The following is a 20,840-nucleotide window of genomic DNA, read 5'->3' as shown; positions in this document are numbered from 1 at the left end:
CCCAATTGAAGTCCTACTTTGTCCTTCGAGCAAGATTGGCAATTCACAGAACTAAATGTTTGTCTACTGGACATCATGTCAGAATGTATGAATAGACTAAGGCCCATGAGACAGACTATGTGCACACTGCCCACAAAATGAGGTGGAAACTGAGCTGCACTTCCTAACCTCCTGCCAAATGTAGGACCATATTAGAGACACATATTTCCCTCAGGTTACACAGACCCACAAAGAATTAAACAACAAATCAAATTTTGATAAACTCCCATATCTATTGGGTGAAATACCACAGTGTGCAATCACATCAGGGCAAACAGTGAAGAACAAACACTATTGTAAATGCAACCTATATTTATGTTTATTTATTTTCCATTTTGTACGTTAACTATTTGCACATCATTACAACACTATATATACATAATATGACATCTATGTCTTTATTTTTTGGGAACTTTTGTGAGTGTAATGTTTACTGTTAACTTTAATATCTATTTCACTTGCTTTGGCAATGTAAACATATGTTTCCCATGTCAATAAAGCTCCTTAAAATTGAAATTTAAAAATTGAGAGAGCGAGCGAGCGAGCGAGAGGGGGAAATGTCCACAGAAACAGAGGAATGGAGGAAAAGATACACACTGACAGGCAAATGGATCGTTGCTAAACTGAAGAGAGTTAGAGACACAACAGAAAGATAATCTGACCAACAGACAGATAGAAAGGGAGTAAAAGTGACTTTGGCAGTTTTTTCCTGTTGATCAGCGATGCGACACGGTCATTTACAGCGCACCACATCCATATGATCTGTCATACACTGCCTGGCTGCCCACAGAAAGATGGCTCTTGGCTGGAAGGCAGCAGGAGGGAGGAAAGGAGTGGGAGGATAACTGGATAATGGAATCAGAGGGAAGGAGAGGAGAAGAACAGAGGCATTCAAACTCAGAGTGCATCATGGGTAATACACAATGACCTGAAGAAGATCCTTGCAGGATCGAAACGTTAAAGGTGCGTGGAGGAGCTTATGAGTGTGCGGGCTCTATTTCTTTTATACCGACTTTTTTCAGCCCTGCACCCCACTAAAGGATATGCGTTTGATTACACTTTAATACACACTGTACCGCCTCCACTCCCCCGAGTCATAAAACCTGGCGCACATCTCTACCTCTATAAAACACGCAGTGCAGTTTCACGCCTTCTTTTCTCCCTCGTTTGAATTTCTAGCTTATTATTTTTTAAATAGGAACAAGAAGGGAAACTCCTGTTAGGAAAGGCCAGAAACTGTTAACGCACAAGGATTGACTGTAGAATATAACATGAGACTGAAAACTCTACTCTTGAAGAGGTATAAAGGTAGTATGAAAACCACATCCTAGGGCAGGGGTGTCAAACTCATTCCACGGAGAGCCGAGTGTCTGCGGGTTTTTGTTTTTTCCTTTCAATTAAGACCTAGACAACCATGTGAGGGGAGTTCCTTACTAATTAGTGACCTTAATTCATCCATCAAGTACAAGGGTGGAGCGAAAACACGCAGAACTGGCCCTCTCCATGGAATGAGTTTGAGTCGTGTCCTAGGGGATTCTGAGTGGTGTGACTTAACAAAGTCCGCAGGAGAAGAAAATAATAACTGACTGGAAAATACAGCAACCCATGCTGCTTCTCTCTCTCTTTCTTGCTGTCTGTCTTTCTGTCTCTCCATCTCTTTCTCTCCTCTCGTCCTCAGTCTTGACTCAGGCATACCACACGACACCCTCCCCGCTCCCCTACCCCAGGGATGCAGGTTTTACGACAGTAACTTGACACTGCTCCTGTGTCCTATCACAGACAAGGCCGTAATTCACATCAAAGGCGGGCGGCAGCGAATCGTAGCGCAGCAATAAATTTGCCTGTCAAGCGAGGACCAATGAGGGGCAAGCTTTAAATCACTTCTGTCAGCTTGGCGGCCAATAGCGTGGCAATGGCAGTAAATCTGTCTGAGTAGGTGGGGGGTGGGCTCTGTTAATGGGTACTGCATTGCTGCTGGGGAATCCACAGGGAGACGGATGAGGGGGGTGGAGGGGTGGAGAAAAGAGAGTGGCTTTAAGAGGAGAAACATATAGGAAAACGGCAGTTTTTTTGTTGTCTTCCTCTTCTTCCCTTGGCTGTGTTAGAGTCCCACGAAAACAGATCTCTGGGCATGGAGCCAGAGAGAGGAGAGGCATTTATGACAGAAACAATCCTGAGCATGTGACCATCGAATAGGAAGACCCAGTAAACCAGCCACATCGGAGCGGCAGCCTTCACTTTGTATAACATCCAAGAACATATCCCCAATCATACAAGATGTGACCATAAACCTAGCACTATTTTCTGTTTGATCACACACACAAAGATAATGTAATACAGCTCACTGGATCATGACTATAACAAGAACAGTTTCTGTTCAACATTAGTTGGCCACGATCTCCTAATCAGTTACATAACTACTGTTTTTTGATCATTTAGTAGTGAACAGACATAACAAACTCCAACCAACCATAATCCCAATTGAGTTAGTAAATCAAATAATGCCCTATACAATAAAAACAGTATAAATGCAATGGAATAATGGCAGTGTAGCCTTGAGTTTTATACACCAATGCCATAATGATTAATATAAATTCCAGTCTTTAACTCTTGAGGCCCATATATTCTAGTTTCATGTCTCAAGAGTCATACTTGATGCAGGGAATTCCTTTCCTCTGGGTTCCCAGACTCGGGGTGGGGTGCAGCTATGCAGCTCCACAGGACTTCAGAAAGCGTTACTCTGACATTATGCCCCCAGAAATGTTGATTCTGAGTGTGACTGATATGTGTAGACATCAGGCATGGTAGCATTGTCATCGTATGTCTATGTATGATCTCTCTTTCTCGATCTTTCAAACTAATGGAGATGTATTTTTTCCTGCCCCACTATGTCCAATAGTAAATTATTTTGTCTGTCTCTCCAGCAGACAAAATAATGTCCAATAGTAAAATAATGTCCAATAGTAAATTATTTTGTCTGTCTCTCCCTCTGTCTCTCCAGCAGCTCCTGCAGTACGCTGGGTGGAATAGGGAATAACTGGCCAGTTTGCTTGCTATTCTCTCTTGTCTAACCAACTTGTACATCTGCAACCTCACACCATTACAAGCAAATACATTTACATGCACTGCGACCACAGATGAGATTTGAGAGTAATTTATGTTCACATTACTACTTGTGGTATTGCTACACGTTTTTCTGTAGAACTGGGGCGCCTGGTGGCTCGAGTGGTAAGTTATAGCCGTGGAGGGAGGGAGTTGAGGGAGGGGGGAATGTTGTGGTAGTGTTGTTTTTGGCTGTCTCTCCGTCCCAGGGCCCGAATCGACAGTGAGAATCTGTAAACAACAAGAAACAGCCACAGTCATAAAGCACAGTTTAAACTGCGGGTAGATGCTGCATATCGGTCCCAGGCCCACGTCTCATAAAAAAACACACACGCACGCACACACACACACTGACGCAATCCCTGTGTGACAACAACCGTTATGCCGTGGCATTATGGTCGCCCACACTGCTACACAATCCAAGAATCCCATTTCACCCTGCACTCACGTACACACACACAGGCGCAATCCCTGTTTGACGACAACCGTTATGCCTTGGCTTTGAACATTAAGATTGCCCACACTGCTACACAATCCCAGAATCCCATTTCACCCTGCTTTTTCTCTCTCACTCTCACACACACACACACACACACTCTCACACTCTCACACACACACACACACACACACACACACACACACACACACACACACACACACACACACACACACACACACACACACACACACACACACACACACACACACACACACACACACACACACACACACACACACACACACACACACACACACACACACACACACACACCCCCCCCCCCCCCCCCCCCCCCCGGGTTTGTTTATGCAAAACACATCCCCTAACGAATGTCTTTCTCTCCCCTTTATCACATGCCTTGGGTTTGCACAGCTTCCAGGGCCATAATAACAGCAACACAGATGGGAGCAGAATGCAATCAGGCAGACTCCTGCTCCAATATCCCTGATAGCACAGTGTGGCCATTCAATCATCTCGTTTCGGCTAATGGTGGTGGATCCGATGATGTCAACCAAAACCCTTGATTTATTTGTCTTTGCAAATGAGCTAAGATTAACGAAGATCTATGCCGCCACACTTTTCACTGTTCGACACCGAATCAAGGTGTAGGATCACCGAATCAATGTGTAGAATCACTGAATCAAAGTGTAGGATCACTGAATCAATGTGTAGGATCACTGAATCAATGTGTAGGATCACTGAATTGTTTAATAGTATATAGTGCAGGTGACACTAGTTTAAATGGTAAATGTATATTTAAGCACAAGCTTTTTTTATGTGAGTTTACGCAAGCAGAAGTCAAGATTTGAAAGTGGGACAATTACAGACGGATGCAAACATAAAGACAGGGTAGACGCTGAAAATATTAATTCTGACCTGAACAGACAGACAAGAACTCCAACCATGGGACATTCCCGTTGTCAATAATACACATATCATAGGCATTAATTATAGACCTCTGACATACATCAACTCACACACTTGTAAACATTCCCTGTTATTAGATACAGGCACCAACCTGCAGGACACAGACACACACACACACAGAGAGATGCTGCCGGTCTGTGTGTATGTAAAACATAGGAGCATGCCAAACGGTGGCATTTCAGTCAATTATCCTGGTTTCTGTGTAATCAATATAAATTACCTCTCTGCCTCTTTATGGCTCTGCCGGGGTAATTAGCCGATGAGAAATGAGTCCTTGACGGCTCGGAGGTGTCACTAACGTTCCCTGATGGAAATTAAAAGGATGGCAGCAGCGCTTCCCTGTGACCTTTCCCTACCCTCTGCACACTCAGTATGCAAACCTCATACACACTTTGTCTCAACTTTTGACATTTTGAAACACACACACAGGGAGAAAATGTGTACCTGCTGCCAGTATACCAGGGATTCCTAAAGTCTAACACGTTCTAGCAGATAGATCATTCAGCTGTTGTGATCGTCATGCCTACTTTCCATTGAGGTGTCATGCATACGGTGTCCGAATCTGCTGTTAAGCAACTTTCCTACATGCATTGGATTGGACGCAAGTCAGTATGAATGATTTGTTTAAATATCTTAGTATGTCCTCTGTCACTACTCTGACATGTGCACTGTAGTGGCTTTGTCTCCCAGCAGGTGGCGATGTAATTCCTTTCAACTGCAGCATCTGCCCTACTGCGGCAAAAGATAGCCTCAAACTTTTCCCCAACAAACAAACCTTTTACTGCACCACAAACAAGAGAAACCAATCAAATGCTTGCTGGTTTAAATAAAGTTTATTTGATCCAAGTTATTTTCACAACGACAAGAGAAATACAACGTAAAGAAAGCCTGCATATCTTTGTAATGATCACATTTAAAATCACAGAATGTATGCTTCATGCACAACTACACAAGCAAAAAGTTGCCACATTGAGTGGAATCTCTAATAAAGGTTGTGTACAAAGAGACACGAGCACAGCAAGGAGATGGCTCAGTGTTTTACCAATAGTCATGTTTCATATACCATACAATTATTAACACAGCTACTACACCATGCCCACTAAAATAGGCAAAATCCCAGAGGAATAGGTGAATACTGGGTGATTCATACTAGTCAGATCACATTTGTTGGTACTGTAATAGAAAAGGTTGGAATCACCAACAGCCATAGAGACAGTAAGGATGTGTGGAGTTGAGACAACAACAAAAAAATAATCCTGTTGTCTGGGCGATAAGAGCTCTGGATCTCCCACCACATGGGAATGGATAATCAAGACAGGAAATGGAGGATAGAAAATGCCACAGTAGGCCTGGCTGGTTCTGATTGGTGGCTCAATCAGAAGACTTCAGTGCAATGATCTCTGGGACACACAGGAATAGGAATGATGTTATCAGGTGAGTGAGTGTTGGTAGGTGTGTGTGTGACAGCAGAGACAACTCTCCTATCGCAGTAAGGACCACTTGATCTGTTCTTTTGCAGACTGAAGCACCTGAAATAGAGAAATAAGAGAAAAACAGAGTGAGGAGAACTCGGTTTGGTTTAGTGTCCTTCTAATACTGTTTATAGAAGATGAAAGCCGTAAGCAACCCACATAAGGCAGAACTGTATAGTTTGTAAATGTCCATCACCTCAAAATCCAACTACAGGTAGAAAAAAATCCATACAGTATGAAACACTGAAGGAAGCTTCCAGAACTTTCCTACTGTGATATGAGGGAAGAGTGGTGGTGTGATGACACCAGTAATACCACTACACACAAGAACGATACATCAATGAATGAATCATTTTAATTCTGCAGACTAAAGTCTCTCAGTAACCATTATGAGGCGTGCGGGCCCAGGGTTGGCGATGACGATTAATGGACAGAGTGGGAGAGGGAGACACCTGCAGCCAGTAAAATGCCTGTCAGATGGGAGCATCCATCAGCGTAGCGCTCAGAGAGCCTGCCAGGTGTGGAGACACGCCGTCTAGCTAACAGTGGAGCCTCATTAGCAGCTACACTGGGTACGCTCCCCTCTGTTCTCTTCCCTTTTCATTACAATAAAGCTAATGTAGTAGCTTAATATACTGTTGGAGAGAAATATATATATATTTTTTAAATAGCTAACAGACCAATGAGGGCATTTTAGGGATAAAAAGAGCTGGGAAGCACAAGGTACAATATGTGCTTAAGATTGTCAGCCTGACAAACCACCTAGTCATCACTCAGCCATGTTGTTCACTGATATCCAAATCACATTACTATCAAATACACGTTTAAATTCCAGTATACCAGGCGGCAGGTCGCCTAGCGGTTAAGCAGTTGGGCCAGTAACCGAAAGATTGCTGGTTCAAATCTCAGAGCCGACTAGGTGAAAAAAAATCTGTTGGTGTGCCCTTGAGCAAGGCACTTAACCCTAATTGCTCCAGGGTCGCTGTCAATAATGGCTGGTCCCTGGCCGTGATCCCAATCTCCGAGGGTGTCTCATGGGGAGTGGGATATGTCCCAAAAATATTTACAATTCACATGTGTATAATACACACTTGTACATGTGTGAAATAAGACTAATGTAAGCACCCATCTAATTATTAGTAGTACTAAAATAAATTGTACACAATTTTAACAAGTTAGGGTTAGATTTACTAGGTGATATGAGATTTTCTCGTAAATAAGAAGCGCAATTACCTGAGACACAGTCTGTTCTGTTAAAGGAACATCATCCCCCTGTAAACGTGAGAGAGAGACAAATAGTCCAATTTAAATGTTGTTGACATCCGGGCAGTACAGTACTCCATGATAACAGAACCGTGGTGTTTGACTGAGGAGGAGGATCAATGGTCTTACTCTGAGGGCCACACGGTACACCACCTGCTGAGGGTCGCTCTCCAGAATGACTCTGGAAGACAGAAGAGCACAGATCACTCTCAATGGCTGACATCTAAATGCTAAGCAAAATGGGCATCCTCCCTAACCCTAAATAACCTTACTTCTAGGGGCTATTGTATCACCTAACTATGGACTAGTAGGATGGTTGATTTATATTGGACTGAGAGCCTATCCAGTCTCAGAAACCTTAAATGATGTAATAGAGAATTTAACTGGTAAAATCCATCTGTGGTAGGTGGGTCATTCCACAAAATGAGTACCTTTTAGATAAATACAATGACTATAGTAAAGTAAAGTAACAGGGTTGATGATTTCATCTTAAATCTGCCATAAATCCCCTTGTGACAGGGGAAATGGAAGCATGATGTGTGCAACAGGGAGGGGCAATTGAATGCAAGCTTCAAAACACATTTTGATGGTAAAAAACATTTCTAGCTATTGGTAACAGGGTTGGCGTGTTCTGCTCGACCTGCTCAGTTTTCCACCACAAAACCCAAGAAATTACCAAAAGGGTTAGAACCAGTTCACCTGCTTTTACACTATGATTTGACTATTAGATGTTTCATTGTTTAACACTGTTATTGTTTCATTATATAAAAAAGAGTAACACGATTGACCTTAAAAATGAGGGATAGGTTTATTTTCCCTTAAAATGAATCACTAATCAAGTGAAATAAATAATAATCTTCAGAAATGACTTTTTCAAAGCAACAAAATAACTAGGGCTTTACTATGGAGAAAACCTAGAGAAATGTTGGGGGTTAAGTGGGTTAACATCGTCATAGATGTCACAGAGGGACATGTCAAAATGCTGAATTGTGGCACTTCAGCAAGCCTTTATTAAAAACATGTTTTCGATGAGGTCAATATTTCATTTAATATAACAGGCTTTGAAAAAGCAATATTGGTGCACAATTTCTACTTAAAATATCAAAAGGGAATCATTTTGTGGAACGACCCAGGTTGCCAAAGAATTGCTTCTGGTCTTCCTCTTTATCTTGGCTACAATGGCTTGCGAAAGTATTCGCCCCCTTGGCATTTTTCCTATTTTGTTGCCTTACAATCTGGAATTAAAATTATATATTTTTTAAATTATCATTTGATTTACACTTTGAAGATGCAAAATATTTTTTTATTGTGAAACAAACGTGACAAAAAAACAGAAAACTTGAGCGTGCATAACTATTCAGTCAATACTTTGTAGAGCCACCTTTTGCAGCAATTACAGCGGCAAGTCTCTATAAACTTGGCACATCTAGCCACTGGGATTTTTGCCCATTCTTCAAGGCAAAACTGCTCCAGCCCCTTCAAGTTGGATGGGTTCCGCTCGTGTACAGCAATCTTTAAGTCATACCACAGATTCTCAATTGGATTGACATCTGGGCTTTGACTAGGCCATTCCAAGACATTTAAAAAAGTTTCCCCTTAAACCACTCAAGTGTTGCTTTAGCAGTATGCTTAGGGTCATTGTCCTGCTGGAAGGTGAACCTCCGTCCCAGTCTCAAATCTCTGGAAGACTGAAACAGGTTTTCCTCAAGAATTTCCCTGTATTTAGTGCCATCCATCATTCCTTCAATTCTGACCAGTTTCCCAGTCCCTGCCGATGAAAAACGGTATTCTCAGGGTGATGAGGTGTTGGGTTTGTGCCAGACATAGCGTTTCCCTTGATGGCCAAAATGCTACATTTTAGTCTGATCTGACCAGAGTACCTTCTTCAATATGTTTGGGGAGTCTCCCACATGCCTTTTGGCAAACACCAAACGTGTTTACTTATTTTTTTCTTTAACCAATGTTTTTTTTCTGGCCACTCTTCCGTAAAGCCCAGCTCTGTGGAGTGTACGGCTTATAGTAGTCCTATGGACAGATACTCCAATCTCTGCTGTGGAGCTTTGCAGCTCCTTCAGGGTATTCTTTGGTCTCTTTGTTGCCCCTCTGATTAATCCTCTCCTTGCCTGGTCTGGTCCATGAGTTTTTGTGGGCGGCCCTCTCTTGGCAGGTTTATTTCAATTTTTTAATAATGGATTTAACGGTGCTCCGTGGGATGTTCAAAGGTTCTGATATTTTTTTTATAACCCAACCCTGGTCTGTACTTCTCCACATCTTTGTCCCTGACCTGTTTGGAGAGCTCCTTGCTTGGTGGTGCCCCTTGTTTAATGGTGTTGCAGACTCTGGGGCCTTTCAGAACAAACAAGTAAGTAAGTAAGTAAGTAAGTAAGTAAATATATATATACACTGCTCAAAAAAATAAAGGGAACACTTAAACAACACAATGTAACTCCAAGTCAATCACACTTCTGTGAAATCAAACTGTCCACTTAGGAAGCAACACTGATTGACAATACATTTCACATGCTGTTGTGCAAATGGAATAGACAACAGGTGGAAATTATAGGCAATTAGCAAGACACTCCCAATAAAGGAGTGGTTCTGCAGGTGGTGACCACAGACCACTTCTCAGTTCCTATGCTTCCTGGCTGATGTTTTGGTCACTTTTGAATGCTGGCGGTGCTTTCACTCTAGTGGTAGCATGAGACGGAGTCTACAACCCACACAAGTGGCTCAGGTAGTGCAGCTCATCCAGGATGGCACATCAATGCGAGCTGTGGCAAGAATGTTTGCTGTGTCTGTCAGCGTAGTGTCCAGAGCATGGAGGCGCTACCAGGAGACAGGCCAGTACATCAGGAGACGTGGAGGAGGCCGTAGGAGGGCAACAACCCAGCAGCAGGACCGCTACCTCCGCCTTTGTGCAAGGAGAAGCACTGCCAGAGCCCTGCAAAAGGACCTCCAGCAGGCCACAAATGTGCATGTGTCTGCTCAAACGGTCAGAAACAGACTCCATGAGGGTGGTATGAGGGCCCGACGTCCACAGGTGGGGGTTGTGCTTACAGCCCAACACCATGCAGGACGTTTGGCATTTGCCAGAGAACACCAAGATTGGCAAATTCGCCACTGGCGCCCTGTGCTCTTCACAGATGAAAGCAGGTTCACACTGAGCACATGTGACAGACGTGACAGAGTCTGGAGACGCCGTGGAGAACGTTCTGCTGCCTGCAACATCCTCCAGCATGACCGGTTTGGCGGTGGGTCAGTCATGGTGTGGGGTGGCATTTCTTTGGGGGGCCGCACAGCCCTCCATGTGCTCGCCAGAGGTAGCCTGACTGCCATTAGGTACCGAGATGAGATCCTCAGACCCCTTGTGAGACCATATGCTGGTGCGGTTGGCCCTGGGTTCCTCCTAATGCAAGACAATGCTAGACCTCATGTGGCTGGAGTGTGTCAGCAGTTCCTGCAAGAGGAAGGCATTGATGCTATGGACTGGCCCGCCCGTTCCCCAGACCTGAATCCAATTGAGCACATCTGGGACATCATGTCTCGCTCTATCCACCAATGCCACGTTGCACCACAGACTGTCCAGGAGTTGGCGGATGCTTTAGTCCAGGTCTGGGAGGAGATCCCTCAGGAGACCATCCGCCACCTCATCAGGAGCATGCCCAGGCGTTGTAGGGAGGTCATACAGGCACGTGGAGGCCACACACACACACACACACACTACTGAGCCTCATTTTGACTTGTTTTAAGGACATTACATCAAAGTTGGATCAGCCTGTAGTGTGGTTTTCCACTTTAATTTTGAGTGTGACTCCAAATCCAGACCTCCATGGGTTGATAAATTGGATTTCCATTGATTATTTTTGTGTGATTTTGTTGTCAGCACATTCAACTATGTAAAGAAAAAAGTATTTAATAACATTATTTCATTCATTCAGATCTAGGATGTGTTATTTTAGTGTTCCCTTTATTTTTTTGAGCAGTGTATACACACACACACACACACACACACACACACACACACACACACACACACAGATCATGTGACACTTAAATAAAGTCCACCTGTGTGCAATCTAACTAATTATGTGACTTCGAACGTAATTGGTTGCACCAGATCTTATTTAGGGGCTTCATAGCAAAGGGGGTGAAGTTATTTTTTTCATTTCACTTCACCAATTTGGACTATTTTGTGCATGTCCATTACATGAAATCCAAATAAACATCCATTTAAATTACAGGTTGTAATGCAACAAAATAGGAAAAACACCAAGGGGGATGAATACTTTTGCAAGGCACTGCATAGTGAGATGTCTGTCTTTGAAGGCATCCAGGCATGAATGTCCAGCCATGTATTGTATCCTTGTACTCTATTCTAGATGGAAAAGTTGGTTTGGTCAAGGAGTCAAAGGACATACTAGAGGAGAATACAGAGCTCCAGAGACCCCTGCTTTGGGGTGAGATAAGTGCTCTACCTACCCCCCATCCACAATCTCATCCACTGCCAGGAACAGGCCCTCCATGTTCTCCAGCAAGGCCCGCCGCTCAACATTTTTCCTGCAGGAGGACAAAGAAAGGGAGCCTAAACACACATCATGACCTCTCTATGGAAATGAACAAAAGTGTTACAAATGTCGCATTCAGTTGCTTATTCAACTACACTGAACAAAAACTGTAAAATGCAATTGTAAAGTGTTGGTCCCATGTTTCATGAGCTGAAATAAAAGACACACAAAAAGCTTATTTCGTTCACAAATGTGTTTACATCCCTGTTAGTGAGCATTTCTCCTTTGCCAAGATAATCCATCCACCTGACAGGTGTTACATCAAGAATGTCATTGCATGTCATTACACAGGTGCACCTTGTACCGGGGACAATAAAAAGGCCACTCTAAAATGTGCAGCTTGTCACACAACAATGCCACAGATGTCTCAAGTTTTGAAGGAGCGTGAAATTGGCATGCTGACTGCAGGAATGTCTACCAGAGCATAGAATGTTAAATTCAAATCAAATTTTATTGGTCACATACACATGTTTAGCAGATGTTATTGAAGGTGTAGCGAAATGCTTGTAATTTCTCTACTATAAGCCGCCTCCAACATCGTTTTAGAGAATTTGGCAGTACGTCCAACCGGCCTCACAACCGCAGACTACGTGTAACCACGCCAGCTCAGGACCTCCATATCCAGCTTCTTCAGCTGCGGGATCGTCTGAGACCAGCCACTCGGGCAGCTGATGAAACTGTGGGTTTGCACAACCGAAGAATTTCTACACAAACTGTCAGAATCCATCTCAGGGAAGCTCATATGCATGCTCGTCGTCATCACCAGGGTCTTGACCTTACTGCAGTTCGGCGTCACAACTGACTTCAGTGGGCAAATGCTCACCTTCGATGGCCACTGGCATGCTGGAGAAGTGTGCTCTTCACGGATGAATCCCAGTTTCAACTGTACCGTGCAGATAGCAGACAGTGTGTATGGCGTCATGTGGGCGAGCGCCCCATGGTGGAGGTGGGGTTATGGTATGGACAGGCATAAGCTACGGATAATGAGCACAACTGCATTTTATCAATGGAAAATGAATGCACAGAGATACCGTGATGAGATTCTGAGGCCCATTGTCGTGCCATTCATCTGCCGCGTCACCTCATGTTTCAGCATGATAATGCACAGGCCCATGTCGCAAGGATCTGGACACAATTTCTGGAAGCTGAAAATGTCCGAGTTCTTTCATGGCCTGCATGCTCACCAGACATGTCACCCATTGAGCATATTTGGGATCATTTACATTTACATTTAAGTAATTTAGCAGACGCTCTTATCCAGAGCGACTTACAAATTGGATGCTCTGGATCGATGTGTACGACAGCATGTTCCAGTTCCCGCCAATATCCAGCAACTTCGCACAGCCATCGAAGAGGAGTGGGTCAACATTCCACAGGTCATAATCAACAGTCTGATCAACTCTATACGAAGGAGATGTGTTGCGCTGAATGAAGCGAACGGCAGTCACACCAGATACTGACTGGTTTTCTGATCCACGCCCCTGCTTTATATTTTTAAAGGTCAGTCACGTGAAATCCATAGATTAGAGCGTAATGAATTTATTTCAATTGACTGATTTCCTGATATGAACTGTATGCATCTCAGTCCAATCTTTAAAATTGTTGCATTTATATTTGTGTTCAGTGTAAATAAAGTGCAGTCTTACCTTAGCATCTGGCTGAGCGAGTCAAACAGACAATTAAGCACTGACATAAGCATCAACTGGGGGAACAAATAACAAAACGTATCAATGTATTGTGGGAGAAACAAGCCAACATAGGCAATGTTTCATTGTGTTTTGTTTGCATACCACCATCAGCCTACCTCATTTTCATGTGAACTGCCAATAACATAAAAGTAGAGGTCAATGTTGCTTTTGTAGACAACGGTAAGACCTTCTAGGAGCGCTATCTCACCTGGGTAAAGAAGCGGAGAGAGTTCAGTCTCTGATACAACAGCTTCCTTATACCAGTTATACACAGAAGCCTTCACGCAACTGAAAACAGATCGGCACTCAAAGCCTTTGGCAAGAGATGAAATAGCAAGTACTGAAGCCTGTGGCCATAATGTAAACTGAAGTGCATATGATTCATTAGGCCGGATAAACATCTTACTGTCTGTGCGGTGTGTCTTGTTGAAGATGTTCTTCTCAAAAGCCTTCTGCTCTTTCACAGTGGGATAGGTTTCATCATAGTACTGTGGGGCAGAAGTCAAACGGAGATCACATACAGTGCCTTCAGAAAGTATTTACACCCCTTGCCTCATTTTGTTGTTACAAAATGGGATTTTTTATTTTATTTTTTAGATTCATGTAAATAAACAATAACATATCTTGATTAGATAAGTATTCAACCCCCCTGAGTCAATACATGTTAGAATAACCTTTAGCATCGATTACAGCTGAGTCTTTTGGGGTAAATCTCTAAGAGGTTTGCACACGTCTTATATAATATTTGCCCACTATTATTTTTGTAAACTCTTAAGCTCTGTCAAGTTGGTTGTTGATCATTGCTAGACAGCCATTTTAAAGTTTTGCCATAGATTTCCAAATGGATTTAAGTCAACTAACTAGGCCACTCAGGAACATTCAATGTCATCTCGGTAAGCAACTCCCATGTATTTTTGGCCTTGGGTTTTAGGTTACTGTCCTGCTGAAAGGTAAATATGTCTCCCAGTGTCAGGTTTTCCTCTAGGATCTTGCCCGTGCTTAGCTCTATTCTATTTCTTCTTATCCTACAAAAATGTCCTAGTCCTTGCCGATGACGATTACTATGTAATTTAGGTTAGCATTGTGGAGTAACTACAATGTTGTTGATCCAGCCTCAGTTCTATCACAGCCATTAAACTCTTTACTGTTTTAAAATCACCATTGGTCTCATGGTGAAATCCCTGAGCGGTTTTCTTCCTCTCCGGCAACTGAGTTAGGAAGGACACCTGTATCTTAGTAGTGACTGGGTGTATTGATGTACCATCCAAAGCGTAATTAATAACTTCACCATACTCAAAGGCAGTGGTGGAAAAAGTACGCAATTGTCATACTTGAGTAAAAGTAACAATGCCTTAACAGAAAATGACTCAAGTAAAAGTCACCCAGTAAAATACTACTTGAGTAAAAGTCTAAAACTATTTGGTTTAAATAAACTTAAGTATCAAAAGTAAACGCATAAATACTTTCAAATTCCTTATGTTAAGCAAACTAGACTGCATCATTTTCTTAATTTATTTACAGTTAGCCAGAGGCACACTCCAACATAATTTACAAACAAAGTACGTGTGTTTAGTGAGTCTGCAAGATCAGAGGCAGTAGGCATAACCAGGGACGTTCTCTTGATAAGTGTGTGATTTTGACAATTTGTCTGTTCTGCTAAGCATTCAAAATGTGACGAGTACTTTTGGATGTCAGGGAAAATGTATGGAGTAAAAAGTAAATTATTTTATTTAGGAATGTAGTGAAATAAAATTAGTCAAAACTAGAAATAGTAAAGTACAGATACCCTCAAAAACAACTTAGTACTTTACACCACTGCTCAAAGGGAAATTCAGTGTCTGATTTAATTTTTTTACCCATCTACCAATAGGTGCACTTCTTTGCGAGGCATTGGAAAACCTCCCTGGTCATTGTGGTTGAATCTGTGCTTGAAATTCTGAACTCGACTGAGGAACAATACAGATAATTGTATGTGTTGGGTAGAGAAATTGTGGAATCATTCAAAAATCATGTAATCCATTATTATGGCACACAGAGTCCATTTAACTTATTACGTGACTTGTTAAGAAAATGTTTACTACTGAACGTATTTAGGCTTGCCATAAGAGAAGGGTTGGAAACTTATTGACTCAAGACATTTCAGCTTTTCATTTTTTTAAAATCTCAAATGAATCCATTTTAAATTCAGGCTGTAACAATAAATGTGGAAAAAGTCAAGGGGTGTGAATACTGTGTGTCAAGTGCTTGACTTGGGCAGGAGCTCACCAGAGCAGAGTACTTGCAACTCAAATGTTATACTGCTTGAGCTTGTAGAGCTCCTGCACCTAAATATAAACAGTACCAGCACCCAAAATGAGAACCAGAACCTATTTCAGTCCAAGTCAAGCACTGACAGTGTCACAAAATAAGTCACAGTTTGAGCACACAGGCAATTTGTTACCCAGGTAGTCAGCTGAATGTAAAATTACAAAACTGTTGGCTACTTTGCATCTACTCATGCAGCTGTATGAATATTGACATGCTGTGAAGCAGAGAGACGCTTACAAAGCTTTCCCTCACCCTCCATTTGGCAAATCTGACCATAATTCTACCCTCCTGATTCCTGCTTACAAGCAAAAATTAAAGCAGGAAGCATCAGTGACTCAGTTATAAAAAAGTGGTGAGATGAAGCAGACGCTAAACTACAGGACTGTTTTGCTAGCACAGACTGGAATATGTTCCGGGATTCTTCTGATGGCATTGAGGAGTACACCACATCAGTCACTGGCTTTATCAATAAGTGCATCAAGGATGTCGTCCCCACAGTGACTGTACGTACATACCCCAACCAGAAGCCATGGATTACAGGCAACATTCGCACTGAGCTAATGGGTAGAGCTGCCGCTTTCAAGGAGCGGGACTCTAACCCGGAAGCTTATAAGAAATTCTGCTATGAGGAACCATCAAACAGGCAAACCGTCAATACAGAACTAAGATCGAATTGTACTACACCGGCTCCGACGATCGTCGGATGTGGCAGGGCTTGCAAACTATTACAGACTACAAAGGGAAGCACAGCCCAGAGCTGCCCAGTGACACGAGCCTACCAGACGAGCTAAATAACTTCTATGCTCGCTTCGAGGCAAGTAACACCGACACATGCATGAGAGCATCAGCTGTTCCGGACGACTGTGTGATCACATTCTCCGCAGCCGATGTGAGTAAGACCTTTAAACAGGTCAACATTCACAAGGCAGCAGGGCAAGACGGATTACCTGGATGTGTTCTCCGAGCAGGCACTGATCAATTGGCAAGTGTCTTCACTGACATTTTCAACTTCTTCCTGTCTGAGTCTGTAATACCAACATGTTTCAAGCAGACCACCATAGTGTTCTTGGGCACAGGGACTAAGGTAACCTGCCTAGATGACTACTGACCCGTAGCACTCATGTCTGTAGCCATGAAATGCTATGAAAGGCTGGTCATGGCTCACATCAACACCATTATCCCAGAAACCCTAGACCCACTACAATTTGCATACCGCACCAACAGATCCACAGATGATGCAATCTCTATTGCACTCCACACTGCCCTTTCACACCTGGACAAAGGAACACCTATGTGAGAATGCTATTCATCGACTGCAGCTCAGCACTCAACACCATAGTGCCCTCAAAGCTCATCACTAAGCTAAGGGCCCTGGGACTAAACACCTCCCACTGCAACTGGATCCTGGACTTCCTGACAGGCCAACCCCCAGGTGGTAAGGGTAGGTAACAACACATCCGCCACGCTGATCCTCAACACGGGGGCCCCTCAGGGGTGTGTGCTCAGTCCCCTCCTGTACTCCCTGTCCACTCATAACTGCATGGCCAGGCACAACTCCAACACCATCATTACATTTGCTGATGACACAACAGTGAGACAACGATGAGACAGCCTATAGAGAGGAGGTCAGAGACCTGGTAGTGTGGTGCCAGGACAACAACCTCTCCCTCAATGTGATCAAGACAAAGGAGATGATTGTGAACTACAGGAAAAGGAGGACCGAGCATGCCCCCATTCTCATCGACGGGGCTGTAGTGGAGCAGGTTGAGAGCTTCAAGTTCCTTGACGTCCACATCACCAACAAACTAACATGGTCCAAGCACACCAAGACAGTCGTGAAGAGGGCACGGCAAAAACTATTCCCCCTCAGGAGACTGAAAAGACTTGGCATGGGTCCTCAGATCCTCAAAATGTTTTACAGCTGTACGATCAAGAGCATCCTGACTGGTATGGTAACTGCTCCGCCTCCGACCGCAAGGCACTACAGAGGGTAGTGCGTACAGCCCAGTACTTCACCGGGGCCAAGCTTCCTGCCATCCAGGACCTCTAGTCCAGGCGGTGTCAGAGGAAGGCCCTAAAAATGGTCAAAGACCCCACCCACCCCAGACATAGACCGTTCTCTCTGCTACCGCACGGCTAGCAGTACTGGAGCGCCAAGTCTAGATCCAAGAGGCTTCTAAACAGCTTCTACCCCAAACCATAAGACTCCTGAACAGCTAATCAAATGGCTACCCAGACTATTTACATTGCTCCCCCTTCTACTCTGTTATTATCTATGCATAGTCACTTTACTAACTCTACCTACATGTACATATTACCTCGACTAACCTGTGCCCCCGCACATTGACTCTGTACCGGCACCCCCTGTATATAGCCCCGCTATTGTTATTTACTGCTGCTCTTTAATTATTTGTTATTCTTATCTAACTTTTTGGGGGTATTTTCTTAAAACTGCATTGTTGGTTAAGGGCTTGTAAGTAAGCATTTCACGGTAATGTGACAAATAAGATTTGATTTGAAGCACATTGACTGTGTGGGCAGGTGCTGGTAGTTCATTCATTGCTGTTGATTAGCTAGTTACCTTGGCGTAAAGTCTTTCCCCGTCATTGTCCAGGATGAGCACAGCCTTCACAGTGTACAGAGTGGGTTCCTGATGAAGAGAATGTTGTATTTTGTTCAGTGAACATGATGCCAAACAACTTCAACGACAAGAGCTGACTGATCAGTTGCAATCTGACAACATCATAACATGCCGGCTAGCTAGCTACTAATTCTGTGAACTAACTAGTTAAACTGTGTCTTTCTACATTGTTGGGCTAACAATGGCAACTACCCCTGATGCATCAATATCATAGTGTCATTCAAATCACAAATATCAACATAAATAGCATGAAATGCATGTTATGAGAGCGCTAACAGTACCAGGCTGAGTGCGTCCATTTTGTCTTACTACCAGATGACGTGGATTCAGGGACAAAACTCTCTCTGTGATTGGTGCAACACAGAAATGCGGTCAGACAGACATACCGTTGGTTGCCTTTCACATCAGTCAAATCAGGTCCTCAAATGGCATTTACCCAGACTTTGTCGCCACCTTTGTACAGGGTGTCTTGACAACACAAGATAGAATAATTGAATTGATGACGTACTCCTGAATCGTCATGTCAAATCAAATGCTATTGGTCGCATACCCCTACTTTGCAAACGTTATCGCAGGTGCAGCGAAATGCTTGTGTTTCTAGCTCCAACAGTGCAGTAATACCCAACAAATCACAAAAATAAAACAAATAAAAAATAACAGGATGAGCAATGTCAGAGTCCAGAATATAAATATATATGATGGTGTGTTTTTTTAATTTATTTTTTTAAATGTATTATTCTTTTTTATTCAAAATAGAGATCAACAATTTACATTCTTACATCATACAAAACAGAACGCAGGTATTAACGAGATACTGGAACAAACAAAAAATATATAAAAAAAATAAACAATTCTAGTGCAATTGTAATCACTATGAACATTTTTTATTGTAATGATTTAGGAAAATGTTATTCTTGTTATTGTTCACTAGGGTTAATGTTTTAATAAAATAGTTAAATTCAATCCATAAATGTGAAATTTTGGTATAGAATTTTTGTTTGTGTATGAAGTATTTGGCAACAAGAATAAAAAAAATCACAATAATTTCAGTGGTCTTGTTCTCATTGCAATAGTAACATATTATATCTTTCATGTTCAAAACATAGATAGTGTTCATAATGGTAAATAAGTTTTTTGCAAGGTTTCCCCAAAATTCTGACACAAATTTACATTCAAAGAACAAGTGGGACAGATTCTCACATTCTTTTTCACAGAAAACACAGATATAATCAATAGCCACAAATTTGGATATCATAGAATTACATGGATATATCTTATGTAACATTTTGAAGTGCACTTCCTTAACTTTGTTTGGTATACAATATTTGTAAGGCCTTAACCATGCATTTTTACAGACAATGTCAGGAATAAGCATGTTCCAGAAAAACTTTCCTCTCGGTAAACCCACGCCTTCCAATCTGAGTTCTGGATAAACTTTGTGATCATTACCAAAGCTAAGATGAGTTTTCATTAGTGTAGTTAGACCACTGACAATGGCTTTGATCACAGAAATAAACTCTCTGAAAGGTATTGGAAACTCTTTCAATGTTATAAATTGTTTATATGTGAGAATATTACCCTTGTTGTCAAAAACATCAAGAACAAAGTCAATATTCCTCTCATGCCAGCTGGGGTAGAACAATGACTTATTCCTTTCAGTTATGTCTGAATTATTCCCCAGAAGAGCTTTATGTGGGGAAAAATTGTGCAGGAAACATATTTTCCAGGCAATTAAAGCTTGTTGGTGAAACCTAGCCAATTTAGCGGGTAATCTTTCAGGAATATAATTACATTTCAGTAAAAATGGAAGACCTCCCAACTTATTAAACACATTATTTGGAATGAAATACCATATTGAATCAGTATTGATCAAACATCTTTTCAACCAGTTTATCTTGAAAGTGTTATTTATGTCAACAAAATCCAACACTTCCAGACCCTTCAGCTCTTTTGTTAGAAAGGACTGACTTTTTTAGTTTGTGAGACTTATTTTTCCAGATGAAGTCAAGAAAGGTCTTATTGATCTCTTTACAAGTAGCAGGATTTACACATAACGATAATGAGGGGTACACAAAACGAGACAGTCCCTCTGCCTTGGACAGAAGTACTCTCCCAAGTATAGAAATGTCACGTCCTGACCAGTAATAGGGGTTATTTGTTATTATAGTTTGGTCAGGACGTGGCAGGGGGTATTTGTTTTATGTGGTTCAGGGTGTGTTTGTGTATGTGTTCATGTAGAGGGGGTATTTGGTTTATATGGTTCGGGGTGGTTGTTTATGTAGAGGGGTATTTGATTTATTAGTCCAGGGTTTTGGTTATTGTTCTATGTTAGTTTAG

General features: G+C 42.4%; 1 protein-coding gene across 1 annotated transcript; it reads right to left on the bottom strand.

Annotated features, from left to right (window-relative positions):
* Nucleotides 1-5,381: 5,381 nt before the first annotated feature.
* On the bottom strand, nt 5,382-18,857 carry LOC115207939 (coatomer subunit zeta-1). Its single transcript, XM_029775541.1, has 9 exons — nt 18,785-18,857; nt 18,444-18,512; nt 13,962-14,043; nt 13,672-13,763; nt 13,514-13,569; nt 11,782-11,859; nt 7,432-7,483; nt 7,273-7,311; nt 5,382-6,096 (listed from the first exon to the last, which is right to left on the bottom strand). Exons 1-9 carry the CDS (start codon nt 18,800-18,802, stop codon nt 6,049-6,051), a joined length of 534 nt encoding a protein of 177 aa, XP_029631401.1. The 5' UTR covers nt 18,803-18,857; the 3' UTR covers nt 5,382-6,048.
* Between the last annotated feature and the right edge of the window lie 1,983 nt (nt 18,858-20,840).

Source organism: Salmo trutta, chromosome 14 (genome assembly GCF_901001165.1).
Source record: "Salmo trutta chromosome 14, fSalTru1.1, whole genome shotgun sequence".
NCBI classification, from domain to species: Eukaryota; Metazoa; Chordata; class Actinopteri; order Salmoniformes; family Salmonidae; genus Salmo; species Salmo trutta.
This window is presented reverse-complemented; position numbering and strand designations above follow the sequence as displayed.

Coding starts and splice junctions, on each gene's coding strand:
- LOC115207939 (XM_029775541.1), bottom strand. Junction 13,570..13,671: donor GCAGTTCACATGAAAATGAG/GTAGGCTGATGG, acceptor TTGTTCCCCCAG/TTGATGCTTATGTCAGTGCT. Junction 7,312..7,431: donor TGTACCGTGTGGCCCTCAGA/GTAAGACCATTG, acceptor TCACGTTTACAG/GGGGATGATGTTCCTTTAAC.